At 43.9% G+C, this 13,866-nt stretch overlaps 2 protein-coding genes across 3 annotated transcripts; both read left to right on the plus strand.

The window, feature by feature from the left end:
- Positions 1 to 91: 91 nt before the first annotated feature.
- cdkn1a (cyclin-dependent kinase inhibitor 1A) lies at positions 92 to 5,285 on the plus strand. Of its 2 annotated transcripts, none has more exons than XM_044023002.1 (3): positions 92 to 271; positions 4,451 to 4,904; positions 4,989 to 5,283. In XM_044023002.1, the coding sequence occupies exons 2-3, from the start codon at positions 4,457 to 4,459 to the stop codon at positions 5,042 to 5,044; spliced, it is 504 nt and encodes a 167-aa protein (XP_043878937.1). In that variant the 5' UTR covers positions 92 to 271; positions 4,451 to 4,456; the 3' UTR covers positions 5,045 to 5,283. The 2 variants fall into 2 exon arrangements, with proteins under 2 accessions (XP_043878937.1, XP_043878936.1); XM_044023001.1 differs by lacking the exon at positions 92 to 271 and adding an exon at positions 3,443 to 3,519 and having other exon boundaries at positions 4,989 to 5,285.
- Positions 5,286 to 7,734: 2,449 nt separating this feature from the next.
- Positions 7,735 to 13,866, plus strand: tmcc2 (transmembrane and coiled-coil domain family 2). The gene is made up of 5 exons (XM_044023855.1): positions 7,735 to 7,986; positions 9,971 to 10,372; positions 10,618 to 11,243; positions 11,855 to 11,990; positions 12,768 to 13,866. Exons 1-5 carry the CDS (start codon positions 7,984 to 7,986, stop codon positions 13,065 to 13,067), a joined length of 1,467 nt encoding a protein of 488 aa, XP_043879790.1. The 5' UTR covers positions 7,735 to 7,983; the 3' UTR covers positions 13,068 to 13,866.

Raw genomic sequence — 13,866 nt, forward strand, 5'->3', positions numbered from 1 at the left:
GGCGAATTCAACGTGCGAGAGTCGGCTGACTCCGCCCCCGCTGTCGCCCCGCCCACCGGAGTCTATAAAGTCTATGCTTTCATGTCGGAAAGGAGACTTGGAGGACTGAGCACGTAACGGAACCGGGACCCACTTTAGTTTAACTGAACCAACTGGACCAGATAACAACACTTTTCTGGGTTTTTATGTCTCAGCTGTTGTGACACTTAACATTTAAAAGTACACAGAAGGAAAATCGAACCCAACAGCGTCTTTCAAGACAGCAGATAATGTAAGTACAATTAAGTCTTCGCTTGTCTTTGGTTTTGACAGAAGTCATGTATACAAGTGTAGTTTTTTTGGATAAGTTTGTTTTTCACTCAGGACGACTACTACTACCACTACTACTACTACTATTAATGCTGCTACTACAACTACTACTACCACTACTATTAATGCTGCTACTACAACTACTACTACCACCACTACTACAACTACTATTAATGCTGCTACTACAACTACTACTACTACTACAACTACTACATGTTGCTACTACAACTACTACTACTACTACTACTACTATTAATGCTGCTACTACAACTACTACTACTACTAACTACTATTAATGCTAAGCACACAACTACCACTACCACCACTTCTCAATAACTACTATTATCGTTGCTACTACAACTACTACTACCACCACTACTACAACTACTACGCTACGCTAACCACTACTACCACCAATTACTTGCCAACTACACATACTACAACTACTACTACCACCACTAATATACAACTACTATTAATGCTACAATACAACTACTACTACTACTACAACTACTATTAATGCTGCTACTACAACTACTACTACTACTACAACTACTATTAATGCTGCTACTACAACTACTACTACCACCACTACTACAACTACTACACAAGGCGCACCATAACCATTACTACTTAATTATTACTGTTACTACAACTACTACCACCACTACTACAACTACTATTAACGTTGCTACTACAACTACTACCACCACTACTACAACTACTATTAATGCTGCTACTACAACTACTACTACGACTATTACTGCTACTACTAAAACTACTACCACTACTACTACAATTACCACTACCACTACTACTACTATTACTACTAGTACTATTACTACTACTACTGCTACAACTACTACTACCACTACCACCACTACTACTAATATTCCTATCACTACTATTACTGCTACAACTACTACTACCACTACCACCACTACTACTACTATTCCTATCACTACTATTACTGCTACAACTACTACTACCACTACCACCACTACTACTAATATTACTATCACTACTATTACTGCTACAACTACTTATACTAATACTGCTGCTACTACTATTACTGCTACTTATGAATGGGAATTGGTATCGGTCAGTATCGGTCATCGGATAACGACAGATTTAAATGTAGAATCTGTTAGATATAAGTTTTTCATACCGGTAACTGACACAAAAAGGAGTATCTATACAAGGAGTACTATAGTCATAGTAGCAGTACTATGACGACCACTAATAATAATCATGTTAAGTAATTGTTGGTCATACGTTGTCATTATAACCTGGTGGGTTGATGAAGATGATGAGGCATATTCTCCATCACATGTTTTAGAGACTCACAGTTTCCACACTGAAGTCAAACAATCCTTGTTTGGTTGTTTTTGTGCGTGTGGCGTGAGGGCAGTAGGGGGGTGACTCACAGTGACAGCCCCAGTTTGACTGCTCCACATGTGTTTCACATTCACGTGGAGCGGTGTAGTAAACTGGGCAGGGCAGCAGCACATGCATGACTCTTTTCTCCCGCCACAAGCCTTGAATCACTCCTCTCTGCTCCGCCCAGGCTGGGGGCCCTCCTCTTCCTGCTCCATGTGATGAATAACCCCCACCAACCCACTCACTCCTCTCTCTCTCTCTACATCAGTCTCAACACTTTCCCCAACATTAATTAAGATTTGTTCAATTTGCTTGGACTCATTTTGAATTCAGAAAATCTTCTAGTGACCCTGACCTTCTACAACACACAGGTCCACAGTGGGGGCGGGGGTGACGGATGGAATTAATTTCGTTTTTTTTTAAGATTCTTTAAAGTAAATGGGCGGAGCCTTCTGTACATTCCACCATGTGACTGAAAGGTCACATGTACAGAGGAAACGAGTGAAAGAAACATTACAGATGCTGCCAAAAAGTGTTCCAAAAATGTTAAATAAGTAATTTAACATTTTGGAGCACTTTTTGGCAGCAAACAGTACTAATGTAATTTAAAGAAAAAAACTACTTTAAATGTTGTAATGTTACATATTTGTTTGAAGTAAATATTCTCATCTCAAGTTGGATCATTATAAATTATTGCTGGATTTAAGCTTTCAGAATGACAGCGTGTCCTTTTATGTGAGAGTGGAATCTCCCTGGGTTCCAGTGACGTTCACTTTTTGGCATTGGTTTCGTTTTTGAATGAATGAGCTGCGATCCTGGAAAGAAAAGCCACATTTCATGACCTCAGTCTTGGCGGCTCCACTCACTCACTCACTCACTCAAGTCACATAATGCAACCTGAGTTGACATGTGTACATTTTTATTTGTCTGGCATACATTTTGTAAGCTTTGATTAGTATAATTAAGTAGAGCTCTCCTCCCGTACTCCCAGTCTTGGTGATGTCGTGTATAACTTGGGTGTGTTTCTGTTCATTGTTTGATGAGAATCCTAGCCAGCCCTTCCTGGATATAACTCATTTTGTCAGAAAACAGCTGATTCCTTCCTGTAGTTAGCATAGAAAAATGTCCTGTCACTTTAATTTAACCCTTAGAGGGGCCTTCAAAAGAAGTTAACACACCTAGAGGACCAAAAGTTTAAATTTTTAAAAAATATTGTTTTAAACCAGCATAAGTCCTTTCCCTATATATCAAATATTAACCTTTAAATTGTATTAGTTTTTTAATTTCCTTTTTTTAAAACCAACACCAGTCCTCATCATACATATATATTATCGAATTTTTAAAGTTTTTAACCATTAAATTGCCAAGTTTTTGACAAAAACAGTGATTTGAATGGGTTCCAATGAGGACATTTTTGTGCGTAGGTGTGTTTAGTGTGAGTATTTTTAGTTCACATAGTTTACTAATAGACAAAAACAAGAACACTCAAAAATATGCGTGAAAAAATTAAAAATATTCAAAGCCAAAAACACAAAAATGTGTCCAGGTGTGTTTTAAATAACACATGCTGTGGATCACTGCACTGATCATGAGACTCACGATGAGTTGCCCATGGAGTGCTAAGATGGTCCACTACTGCCACCCAGTGTTGGCTCTGTGCACCTACAGTGATTGCTCACAGCCGTGTACTTGTCCTTACATGTCTGTCTCAGATTATGTTGGGACATGTACCAGTGAGCCAGTGAGTCAGTGTCTGGTTATAAAAGCCTCCAGAGTGACAGCACAGTCAGTCAGATGCTCTGCGTTGTTCACTGAGGAGACAGAATCATGGTAAGCCTGACCTCTACGATAACAATATGTTTGTTTTTTGTGTTTTTAAACCACGCACAAGGATCACTTGGTCTTATTTTATACAAGATTTAGATTAAGTGTTTAAAAATCAGATCTGAAATGATTAGTCGAGTTGTCAGCTGACAGGAGATTCTTCTTCTTGTACTTTACACTTTTTATTCCTTTTCTTAATCATCGTCCTCTCGCTGTTGGACATGTATTTGCCATGAAGTTGTCAATTAAAGGTCCAGTGTGTAACGTATAATGTACTCCCCTTAAGTGTGTTTGTATAAGGTAAAAAACAGTTTGTTTTTTGTAGCTTTAGAATGAGACTTGTCATCTTGCAAATGAATGAGTATGTTTTTTTGTTGGTGTGGTTCCGTGACTAACTTAAGAAAGGGAGGGGTGCGCGGAGGACAATCGGCAAACATTTGATGTCACTAATTCTTACTCAGTGGACCTCGCATTGTTTTATTCTAGTCGCCAAAATACCTAGGAAGTGAGCTTCTATTATAAATCTATGGGCTTATTCAGACAATCGTCATACTGTAACTTAGAAACGTGGTTGGAACTTTAAATGGTTCACAAGACTTGAGACTTTTCTCACCTAAATCAAAGTTTTGATACATGTTACGGTTTTTAAACAATCGCAGTTTAAATAATGAGTCAGTCTCTCTCTCTTTAAGTTTTAAAGTTCCACTGATACTCCATTACCAGCTCAAGTCCTGCACCTGACCGTACTGACACCAAGAAGAAGGGCACGATCGTAATTCTGCTGCGCAATTCTGTCTGACTAAATCAAACAAGCAGTGAAAAGAAACTGCCAAATAAAGTGACATGAAGTGAAAGTGACAGTGCTTACTCAGCTGCGCCTGATGACAAGATGTCCTGTAGCAAAACTAAGTGCCGATGTTCTCTCTGTCTCCTTCAGTGTCGAATGATGGCGACTAACGTGCGGATCCTGCGCAGGCTGGGGAGCGGCCCAACAAGGCGAAACCTGTTCGGCCCAGTCGACAGAGAGCAGCTGCGGGTGGAGTACCAGGCCGCCCTGCAGAAGGACCTGGAGGAGGCGTCGCGTCGCTGGGGCTTTGACTTCCTCTCCGATGAGCCGTTGGAGAGCAGTGATTTTCAATGGGAGTGCGTCCCGGGCACCAAGGTGCCGCTGCTCTACCGATCCGGCAAGCAGGGTCTGGACCAGAGAGGACGCCAAACGTTCAGAGAGGCGTCGGTGAGCACCAGTGGAGGAAGCGTGAAGTCGCCGCCATGTGACAAGGAGAACATCCCACGTACACCGGAGAGATGTTTACTCAACCTGAAGAACTTGGAGATCACTCCTGAGAGACGAGAGAATACAGGATTGAAGAGGAAACAGACAAATATTACAGGTACATTTTTAAACATTTACAAACACCTGTGACCTGTTTTATCATTTTTGCATCGGCTGAATTTACCATTCTCTGTCCTAACAGATTTCTATCAGGCTAAAAGAAGAGTGGTTGGGACGCCACGCAAGTCTGGAGAGTGAAAGCCGGTGCAGTTTACTGTAAAAAAGAAAGTGCCAATATTCCAAGAGACAGGACACTCAGGAAAAGCCACACTCTGAGCTGGGTGAGCTGGACTCAGTCGCTCACCCAGTGAACCAGCTGAAAACAGAAAGGGACCTCAGCTACACACCAGATTGATTTGGGTACTGTCTCTGCTCTGAGGGGGGTGGCCCAAAGTAAGGGGACATTTGAATAGAGATTAATGGTAATCTCATGAATCAGTGGATTTAAATTCATCTGGATCCGGGGGGGGCCAAAGTGTCGACTGCAACTTCCTACTGTACATTCCACAGTGCTGTAAAACCAGTCTCTGGTTTATCGGGACTCGTCATCTCTGGCAACACAGTGACGGGCGTGATGAATGATAGTATTACTGTACTCACATCAAAGAGATGTTATACTGATCATCATCATTCTGAGTCATCACAAAATTAAGGAGTGCCTGTGACAAAACTCTTAGAGAATGAAGCCCTGTGGCTCCTTTGTTCAAATCCACCATTGTTTTTCTGCATTGTTATTTCTATTTTTTTATTTTATGTGCATCACGACGGAGAATTAATCTTCCAAGAGTAAAGTCGTAATATTACGACTTTATTCTCATAAATATACGACTTTATTCTCATAGAGTCATGGCTGTATTATCCTAATATTACGACTTTATTCTCGAAAGATTAAACAAATTTTTAATACTCCGTCGTAGTATCAAGGACACAAGGAGCCCTTTTTATTTTGTCTTTCAAGCACTTCACGTGCTAAACTGTATCATACTTCATATATTTAGCTCTACAATCATGTTTTTTTTTTCTCCTGCATCATGAAATGCTCAAAGAGCTCTGATGTACCACACACACACACACACACAAGCAGATGCTTTGTGTAGAATACATTACGACACAAGTGTCATCGTGTCCTCTTCGCCTTGAACGCAGATCCAGACTTCCACATAATGCCGGGTTAGAGTGTCAGCAGTCTTTGGAACTGCTCCAGTTAGGTTCATTTATGTATATATACATATATGTGTATATGTATATAGATATACAATGCAGCACCATTAAGTAGCATGATCATAATAAAACACTGCAGAATTGCACAAACATCCATCCATAATAACAGTTTCAGATGGGGCGTTTGTTTTGATATTTGAAGCTCCATAAAGCTCCTTTTTTTTAATAAGCTAAAACCTGATGCTTTATTCTTTCCTATTTTGGACACAGTGCAATTTAACAGATTATTATCTGCCTCAAAACACAAAAGGTATCTTTGTACAGTACATGACTCTTTTTTGTTTTATTATATGTTGCTGTTGGCAAATCTTGCTGCTATGGATAATCTGAACGGGTGTCAGAACACGGTCAACCCGGGATGATAATCCTTTACTGACAGCTTTGAAAGGTTTGCTACAGTTTAAAAACAAACAAACAATGAAAGCACTTCTGTTAATAGACGCGTGTGCACAGGTCTTACACATTGTTTTTACGTTAAAAAGCTACAAATGAGAAGATCCATCTTTATTTATTGTGAGATACTTTGTATCAAGTTAATTTGTTGTAATTTTTACAAGAGTTTCAAATTCAAATAAAATGTTGAAAGAAGTTTTCCTGTGAGTGACTTCACTGCTTTTACCTGTGTGTGTGTGATGAGACAAAGAAAGAGACATTTCTGCTATAACTGTTATCTTAATTCTATGCTACTTTACACATAATTACATATATATTTGTAAATTAAATGCAATATTTTCACTAAATTCACAGCTTTTAGTAGTTTCAACTTTGTTGATTATACAATAATTATAGCTCAGGTTTGTGAGGAACAAACTCAATAAATTCCAACAGAATAAAGGATGTTATAGTCCAATAATATATAATATAATAATGCACCCTTTTAAAGTTCTTTTTTAAAAATTGTAATTTTACTTATAGAATAATTGTACTTCACTACGTTTTAAATCATGAATGACGAGGACAGGTGAGAGATGACGAGGACAGGTGAATGAAGAGGACAGGTGAGAGATGAGGAGGACAGGTGAATGAAGAAGACAGGTGAATAACGAGGACAGGTGAGAGATGAGGACAGGTGAATGATGTGGACAGGTGAATTGGCGTTAATTAAGGCCCCTGATTGAGTGACATTGTGACCTTTGACCCATGTTGACTGAGACAATACGTATTTACATATTTTATTTTTTTAGGATTTTTTTTAATCTGTAAAGGTTTGCCTTTTTTTGCCTTAACTAATTAACTTTTAATTTTTTACTTTACATTTTTAGACCAGTACTTTAACTTGATAAAAAATAGTTGTACTTTTACTTGAATAGAATATTTCAGTACTCTTTCATAAACTATAATAACCTTGTAACCACATGACTGCAGACCCACAACAGCACACACAGTGTAAGTATAACACGCCTCCCCCCCTCCCTCCCTCTCCCTCTCTCTCTCTCTCCCTCAGCCTCAGCCTCAGCAGCACCTGCACGCCTGCGCTAAGCCCTCCCATCCCCCGCCCTTTTCCCCTCCATCATCTGTCCCTCAGCTCCCTCGCCCGTTGTGGAGCAAAGACGTACGTACAGCATTTCGACTGGAAGAGAGAGACAGAGAGGGAGGGAGGGAGCGAGCGAGAGAGAAAAGAGGGAGGTGGAGGGAGCATATGAAGTCAGATGAGAGCGAGAGAGAGAGAGAGAGGGAAATAGATGACAGAATTAGAGAGCAGAGGGAGAGGGAGGCTGCAGATATCGATGCCATTAACAATGAAGCGTTAGGACACAGAGAGGTAACAGTCAGCCACACAACGGCTGAGGGGGGTGCAGATATTTGAGGGGGGGCTCCTCCTCAGTGAGCACAGGAGGAGGAGGAGGAGGAGGAGGAGGAGGATGGGCCTCGGACACAGACTTGCACTGGCGGTGCAAAGATTGGATTAAAGCAGTATGGTAACGTTTCTAATTTAATCTATGGCTGTGCTGCGTGTGTCTCGTCCTCATGTGTTCACATCCACGCTTGTTGACGTCCATCGGCCGCTCCCATCGCAGCGTGTCTCTCTGTCCTGCCGGCTGAAGGAGGCACAGGCAGACCACGTCCTCCTGTTTTCCATGCCACAGACATCTGCCATCTCCACCCTCATCATCATCATCATCCTCATCCTCGTCATCATCACCATCCTTCGACCCTCCAGGAGCTTGAATCCATCGCAGGATTGTGTGTGTGTTCAGAGACACCTTTAGACGTGAGCATCACCTCAGCTCTCTGCTCTCTGCTGCTCTGTTGTGTTTGTGTTGTTGTTTTCACCCCCTCACGTATCGCTTGGACACAGCATCATCATCATCATCATCACCTCCCCCCCCCACACACACACCATCCTCATACGAGCTGTCGCTTAGTGAGAAACATTTAGCAGGGATTGTTTTTTTTACACAATCTGCTGCTGCTGCTGAGTGACTGTTCATGGTCAGCAGAGTGTGCTCGTTTCACACGACACTAGCAAATAAAAATACAACAACACAACAACACAACAACAGAACAACACAACAACAAAACAACAGAACAACAGAACAACAAAACACATCCAGAGGAAATGAGAGCAGCGCTGCAGGACGCTGGGTGTCATGTGTCTGTCTGAGCTCATGTTTTCAGGCTCTGATTACAGTGTTTTGACGTCAGACAGAGGCTCAGTGTCACAATCTGTCCGTCTGCTGATGCTGAGCGACACACATGAACAGATACACACTGATGTGGGCAGACAGATTCACCATCGTCATCGTTATTATAATAATTATTAGCACACATGTCACCTGTTACACACCCTTGATGTTTCGCACGTGCTGCTCTGTAATGATTGAACTCTTTCCTCATAAACACCAACTGTGATTTCATGAGGAAAGTTGTTCTAAAGTCGTCTGTTTGCAGAGACTGTGCTTGTGCGGCAGGAAGCCGTGTAATTATGTGTCATCTAATTAATGCATGCTGGCCTTCCTGTGTCCTGTGTCCTGTGTCCCACCAAATCAATTACTGGAGGAGGTGGAAAGTAACTCATCGTCGTCGTTTTTTATGTGACCTGTGATTGCAGCGTGCGACGGTTTCAGTTTTGTCACGTGTGTTGATTTTGAACTTAAACAACTGCTCATATTAAAGTAGAGTTTTGGTTTGACTTTACATTTAAATGTTGTGTAGATTATGATTAAGAATTACACAGCAGGCCGCACATCCAGTATCTACACATCAGTATATGTTAAAGGAATACTTCACCGATGTACATTTAGCTTTGTATTACTAGCGTAACGGTAGTATTTTTGAAAAGTTGTGCTTCCCAACCTCAGTTTCCCCTGAGTCGAGAAATATCGTACCCGTCAGTGACATTTGGTCCAAGGCTGGAAACTGCAACGCTAATTCCGCACTTTTTAGACCCACTCCAGACGTGTAAACAGTGTCCGCCATCTTTGCCAACAGTTACGCTAACAGGACCAAGTGTCACTGGTGGCCACGTAATTAAGAAAAGAATGAAGATATTTCTCAACTCAGGGCAAACTGAGGTTGGGAAGCACAATTTAAGATTCCGTCAGCAAGCGATCGGTAAAGAGGAGAAAGCTAAAGCACAAACTGTAAGGTCGCTAATTCTCCCACAACATCGCGACACTAGCTTCAGATCAGTGTCCACGTGTCCAACGTCCCCCGAAAATGTCATAAAAATCTGTCGCTTACTTTTCGAGTTATGCTGCTCACAATAAACTTGGGCCAAAGCCTCCTTGTCAGAGCTAATAATTTGGAAATGATGGAGCAATAGACTGAATATCCTCTGGTAATGATGATGCCACACAAACAGGCTGCGCGCTCTCTGTTTGAGCACATCGTTGTTAAGAGTCAATGATCTGGAGTGGTTGGAGTGCCTCATTATGTCCTACTGTGCTCTTGTCCCCGCAGCTGGACAAGAGTGAGGTGGCAACACTAGGCCTACCCTCCACCACCAGCCATGGGGGCTCCGACGGTAACATCAGCGCGGACGGAGCGGCTGCGGCCGCGGCGTCCACTGTCACGGCCGGCGGTGCCGAGGGCCCAGTGGCTGCCGAGCCACAGCGAACGCGCGCCGCTCTGGAGCACCTGCAGCAGAAGGTCCTGAAGGTCACCGAGCAGATCCGCGTGGAGCAGGAGGCCCGCGACGACAACGTGGCCGAGTACCTCAAGTTGGCCCACAACGCCGACAAGCAGCAGGCCTCCAGGATCAAGCAGGTGTTTGAGAAGAAGAACCAGAAGTCGGCACAGACCATCGCACACTTGCACAAGAAACTAGAGCACTACCACAAGAAGCTAAAGGAGATAGAACAAGTGAGTGTCACGGCGCGTGCATGTGCTGCTCTGTTTTTTGAACAATTATGAGTCATGACTGACAAACAAGTGCTCTACATTTGAGAGGACAGTTGTGTCTAAATATAGACTGATGGTCCTCACACGTGTCTCACCTGGTTCTCTGCAGGGCCTGTTCTCCTCTGTCCCTTAAACCTAATCACCTCTCTCCCGCCTTTGAGATCCTCCACTTCTCTTGCTTCCTCATTTCTCTTCCCTCTCTACAGAATGGACCGGCCCGACAGCCTAAGGATGTCCTGCGGGACATGCAGCAGGGACTGAAAGATGTGGGGGCCAACGTTCGCGCAGGAATAAGCGGTTTTGGAGGCGGCGTAGTCGAGGGCGTCAAAGGCGGCGTGACCGCTCTCACTCACACGGCCGTGGTCTCCAAGCCAAGAGAGTTCGCCAGTCTCATCAGGAATAAGTTTGGCAGCGCAGATAACATTGCTCACCTGAAGGACACACTTGAGGACGGAGTCGGGGGCCACTCCGAGGACACCCCCACACCCCGTGCGCTCAGTGGAAGCGCCACTCTGGTCTCCAGCCCAAAGTACGGCAGTGACGACGAGTGCTCCAGCGCCACGTCCGGCTCGGGACCGTGCAGTAATTCTGGTGGTGCCGGAGGAGGAGGAGGAGGTGGAGGAGGCTTGTTAGGTCCCACCATGGGGAGTCCAAGACTGGATGGGCACCACCACCACCATCACATGCACAGCTCGTGGGACACTCTCCTGGAGGGCCTGCACGAGATCAAGGCCAGCCAGGCGCACATGGAGGACGCCATTGACGACATGAAGGGTCAGCTGCAGAGCGACTACTCCTACATGACGCAGTGCCTGCAAGAAGAGAGATACAGGTAGACACACACACAACACACAGGGACACATCTGGACTTAGGAGGGCCCACGTGGGACACACTGAGTGGGCTGATCAAGGGACAGACGTCAAAGTTGAGGCATGTGTTTGAGGGTCAGTAACAACCTTCACTGTCGTGAAAACTGTGTGTCAACCTCGTGCAAGAATACTCGTCTTTCAGTAGGTTTAAAGGTGGAGGGGCATTGTAATTAATTAATGCATTGTCACAAAAATTAAAATAAAACTGTAAACACACCATCCAATCAGAGTGAATGGCCCGAACACATTAATTGGATTGTGATGCGTCAATCAAACTGCCATCTGCTCAGAAGACTGCGTCAGAGCTTATGCTAGCCGATCACCGATGCTGCTCGGCGCTCGTGAATCTGTGTTCGTTGCGCGCTCCTGCGCTCTGGAGGCGTGGCTTCAGAGGGAAGTCTGAAGAAAGGGGTGTGGACTTTTGAATTCAAAAATGTAGCCTGCTCTAACTGTTTTTCCAGGATATCAAACTCTGCCTGTAAGTGTGGCACAAAGGAATAAGATGCATTGATTGCAGGATTGTAAAATCTCATTGTGATATTTATTCTCGTGTGTTTTGTCCTGGAAACTCAGGTACGAGCGACTTGAAGAGCAGCTCAATGACCTAACTGAGCTGCACCAGAATGAGATGACCAACCTGAAACAGGAGCTCGCCAGCATGGAGGAGAAAGTGGCTTACCAGTCGTACGAGAGAGCGAGAGACATTCAGGTACAAAGAAATTATATCATCGTATTGTCATCGCTTCAGAGAGACACACACACACACATGGAGAAAGACACACACACAGGGAGAGAGACACACACATGGAGAGACACACACACAGGGAGAGAGACACACACTCACAGGAGAGAGACACACATGGAGAGAGACACACACACATGGAGAGAGACACACTCACAGGGAGAGACACACACTCACAGGGAGAGAGACACACACACAGATTAAGAGACACACACAGATAGAGAGACACACACATGGAGACACACACACACAGGGAGAGACACACACACATGGAGAGACACACACACAGGGAGAGAGACACACACACAGGAGAGAGACACACACAGGGAGAGAGACACACATGGAGAGAGACACACACAGATGAAGAGACACACACAGATAGAGAGACACACACATGGAGACACACACACACAGGAGAGATACACACACATGGAGAGAGACACACACAGGAGAGAGACACACACACAGGAGAGACACACACACATGAGAGACACACACACATGGAGAGGGACACACACAGAGAGAGACACACACATGGAGAGAGACACACACAGGGAGAGACACACACACAGGGAGTTGAGTTATTCTTTTCATGAACAGAGAGACAAACTGATAAATGCTAGATAATTTGCAGATTTTTGAGGCTTGTGAGTGAGTGGGTCTCACAGTGTCGTCTCTCTCTCTCTCTCTCTCCCCTCTCTCCCTCTCTCCCTCTCTCTCCCCCTCTCTCCCCTCTCTGGACAGGAGGCCGTGGAGTCGTGTCTGACCCGCATCACTAAGCTGGAGCTGCAGCAGCAGCAGCAGCAGGTCGTCCAGCTGGAGGGAGTGGAGAACGCCAACGCGCGAGCTCTGCTGGGCAAACTCATCAACGTCATCCTGGCGCTCATGGCCGTGCTGCTGGTCTTCGTCTCCACTCTGGCCAACTTCATCACGCCGCTGATGAAGACGCGGGCCCGCGTGGCCACCACTGTCCTGCTCACGTTGCTGCTCTTCGTCCTGTGGAAGCAGTGGGACTTTGTGGAGCCGTGGCTGCTGCCCAGCTGAGCGTCAACCGGGAACAAAAACACTGAAAGATTCAGAGATGAAGACATCTGCACTTGTCCACTCTTGACTTTATGAAAGAGTGGGGGACATAACATGGCAGGACAAGAACCGGCCTGTGAGACAAAAAGACATCACCTCATCTCGTCCAAATCAACTGCCGTTGATGATCAATCATTGTCGATTGCATCGCTGTCACCAAAAACTCTCTCTCTCTTTCTCGAAAGACACATCTTTGGATTGTCTTTTATTTGTGAAACATGAAGTACAAAGAACACACAGCGACTGTATAAAGCTGATCATGTTTGCTGTAACCTTCACGTTGAAGCCACCGTACAGACATTGATGTGAGAGGATGAATTGAATGTCTTTGTGCTCATGCATGCACTGAAATGCATGAAGTGACATTTCATTCATGACATGAAGTGAATATTCCACAGTAGAACTGCCATTGTGTTGTTTTTTCAGTGTCAAACCATCATTTCACATCCTGCTGTTTTGCTTTCATAGACGCTCGCTCTTTTCTTTTTTGTCTTTTCTTCTTGAAATCAAATGAACGGATGAAAAAAACCACAATATCCACAAAACTTTCAGCACAATAATTCCACAATGTTATAAAACCTGTTATGTTTCATAAGCACTATTGTAGAACTGCTACTTCACCGTGTCAAAAATCCTACCTGGCATGTCAACTTGTATCAAAGTTTATATCCAGTTTGCAAAAACAACAACAATAATAATAATAACGATGATGATTGCTGTTTTATTAAACGATTTAAGAAATAAATGATTTCATATATGA

The sequence above is a fragment of the Solea senegalensis genome, linkage group LG4, assembly GCF_019176455.1.
Source record: "Solea senegalensis isolate Sse05_10M linkage group LG4, IFAPA_SoseM_1, whole genome shotgun sequence".
Taxonomy (NCBI): Eukaryota; Metazoa; Chordata; class Actinopteri; order Pleuronectiformes; family Soleidae; genus Solea; species Solea senegalensis.

Bases quoted from the DNA above. Each gene is read 5' to 3' on its own strand.
- cdkn1a (XM_044023001.1), top strand. The intron at 4,905-4,988 runs GTACATTTTTAA...CTGTCCTAACAG, and splicing joins GAAACAGACAAATATTACAG to ATTTCTATCAGGCTAAAAGA.
- tmcc2 (XM_044023855.1), top strand. The intron at 10,373-10,617 runs GTGAGTGTCACG...CCCTCTCTACAG, and splicing joins AGCTAAAGGAGATAGAACAA to AATGGACCGGCCCGACAGCC. The intron at 11,244-11,854 runs GTAGACACACAC...CTGGAAACTCAG, and splicing joins CTGCAAGAAGAGAGATACAG to GTACGAGCGACTTGAAGAGC.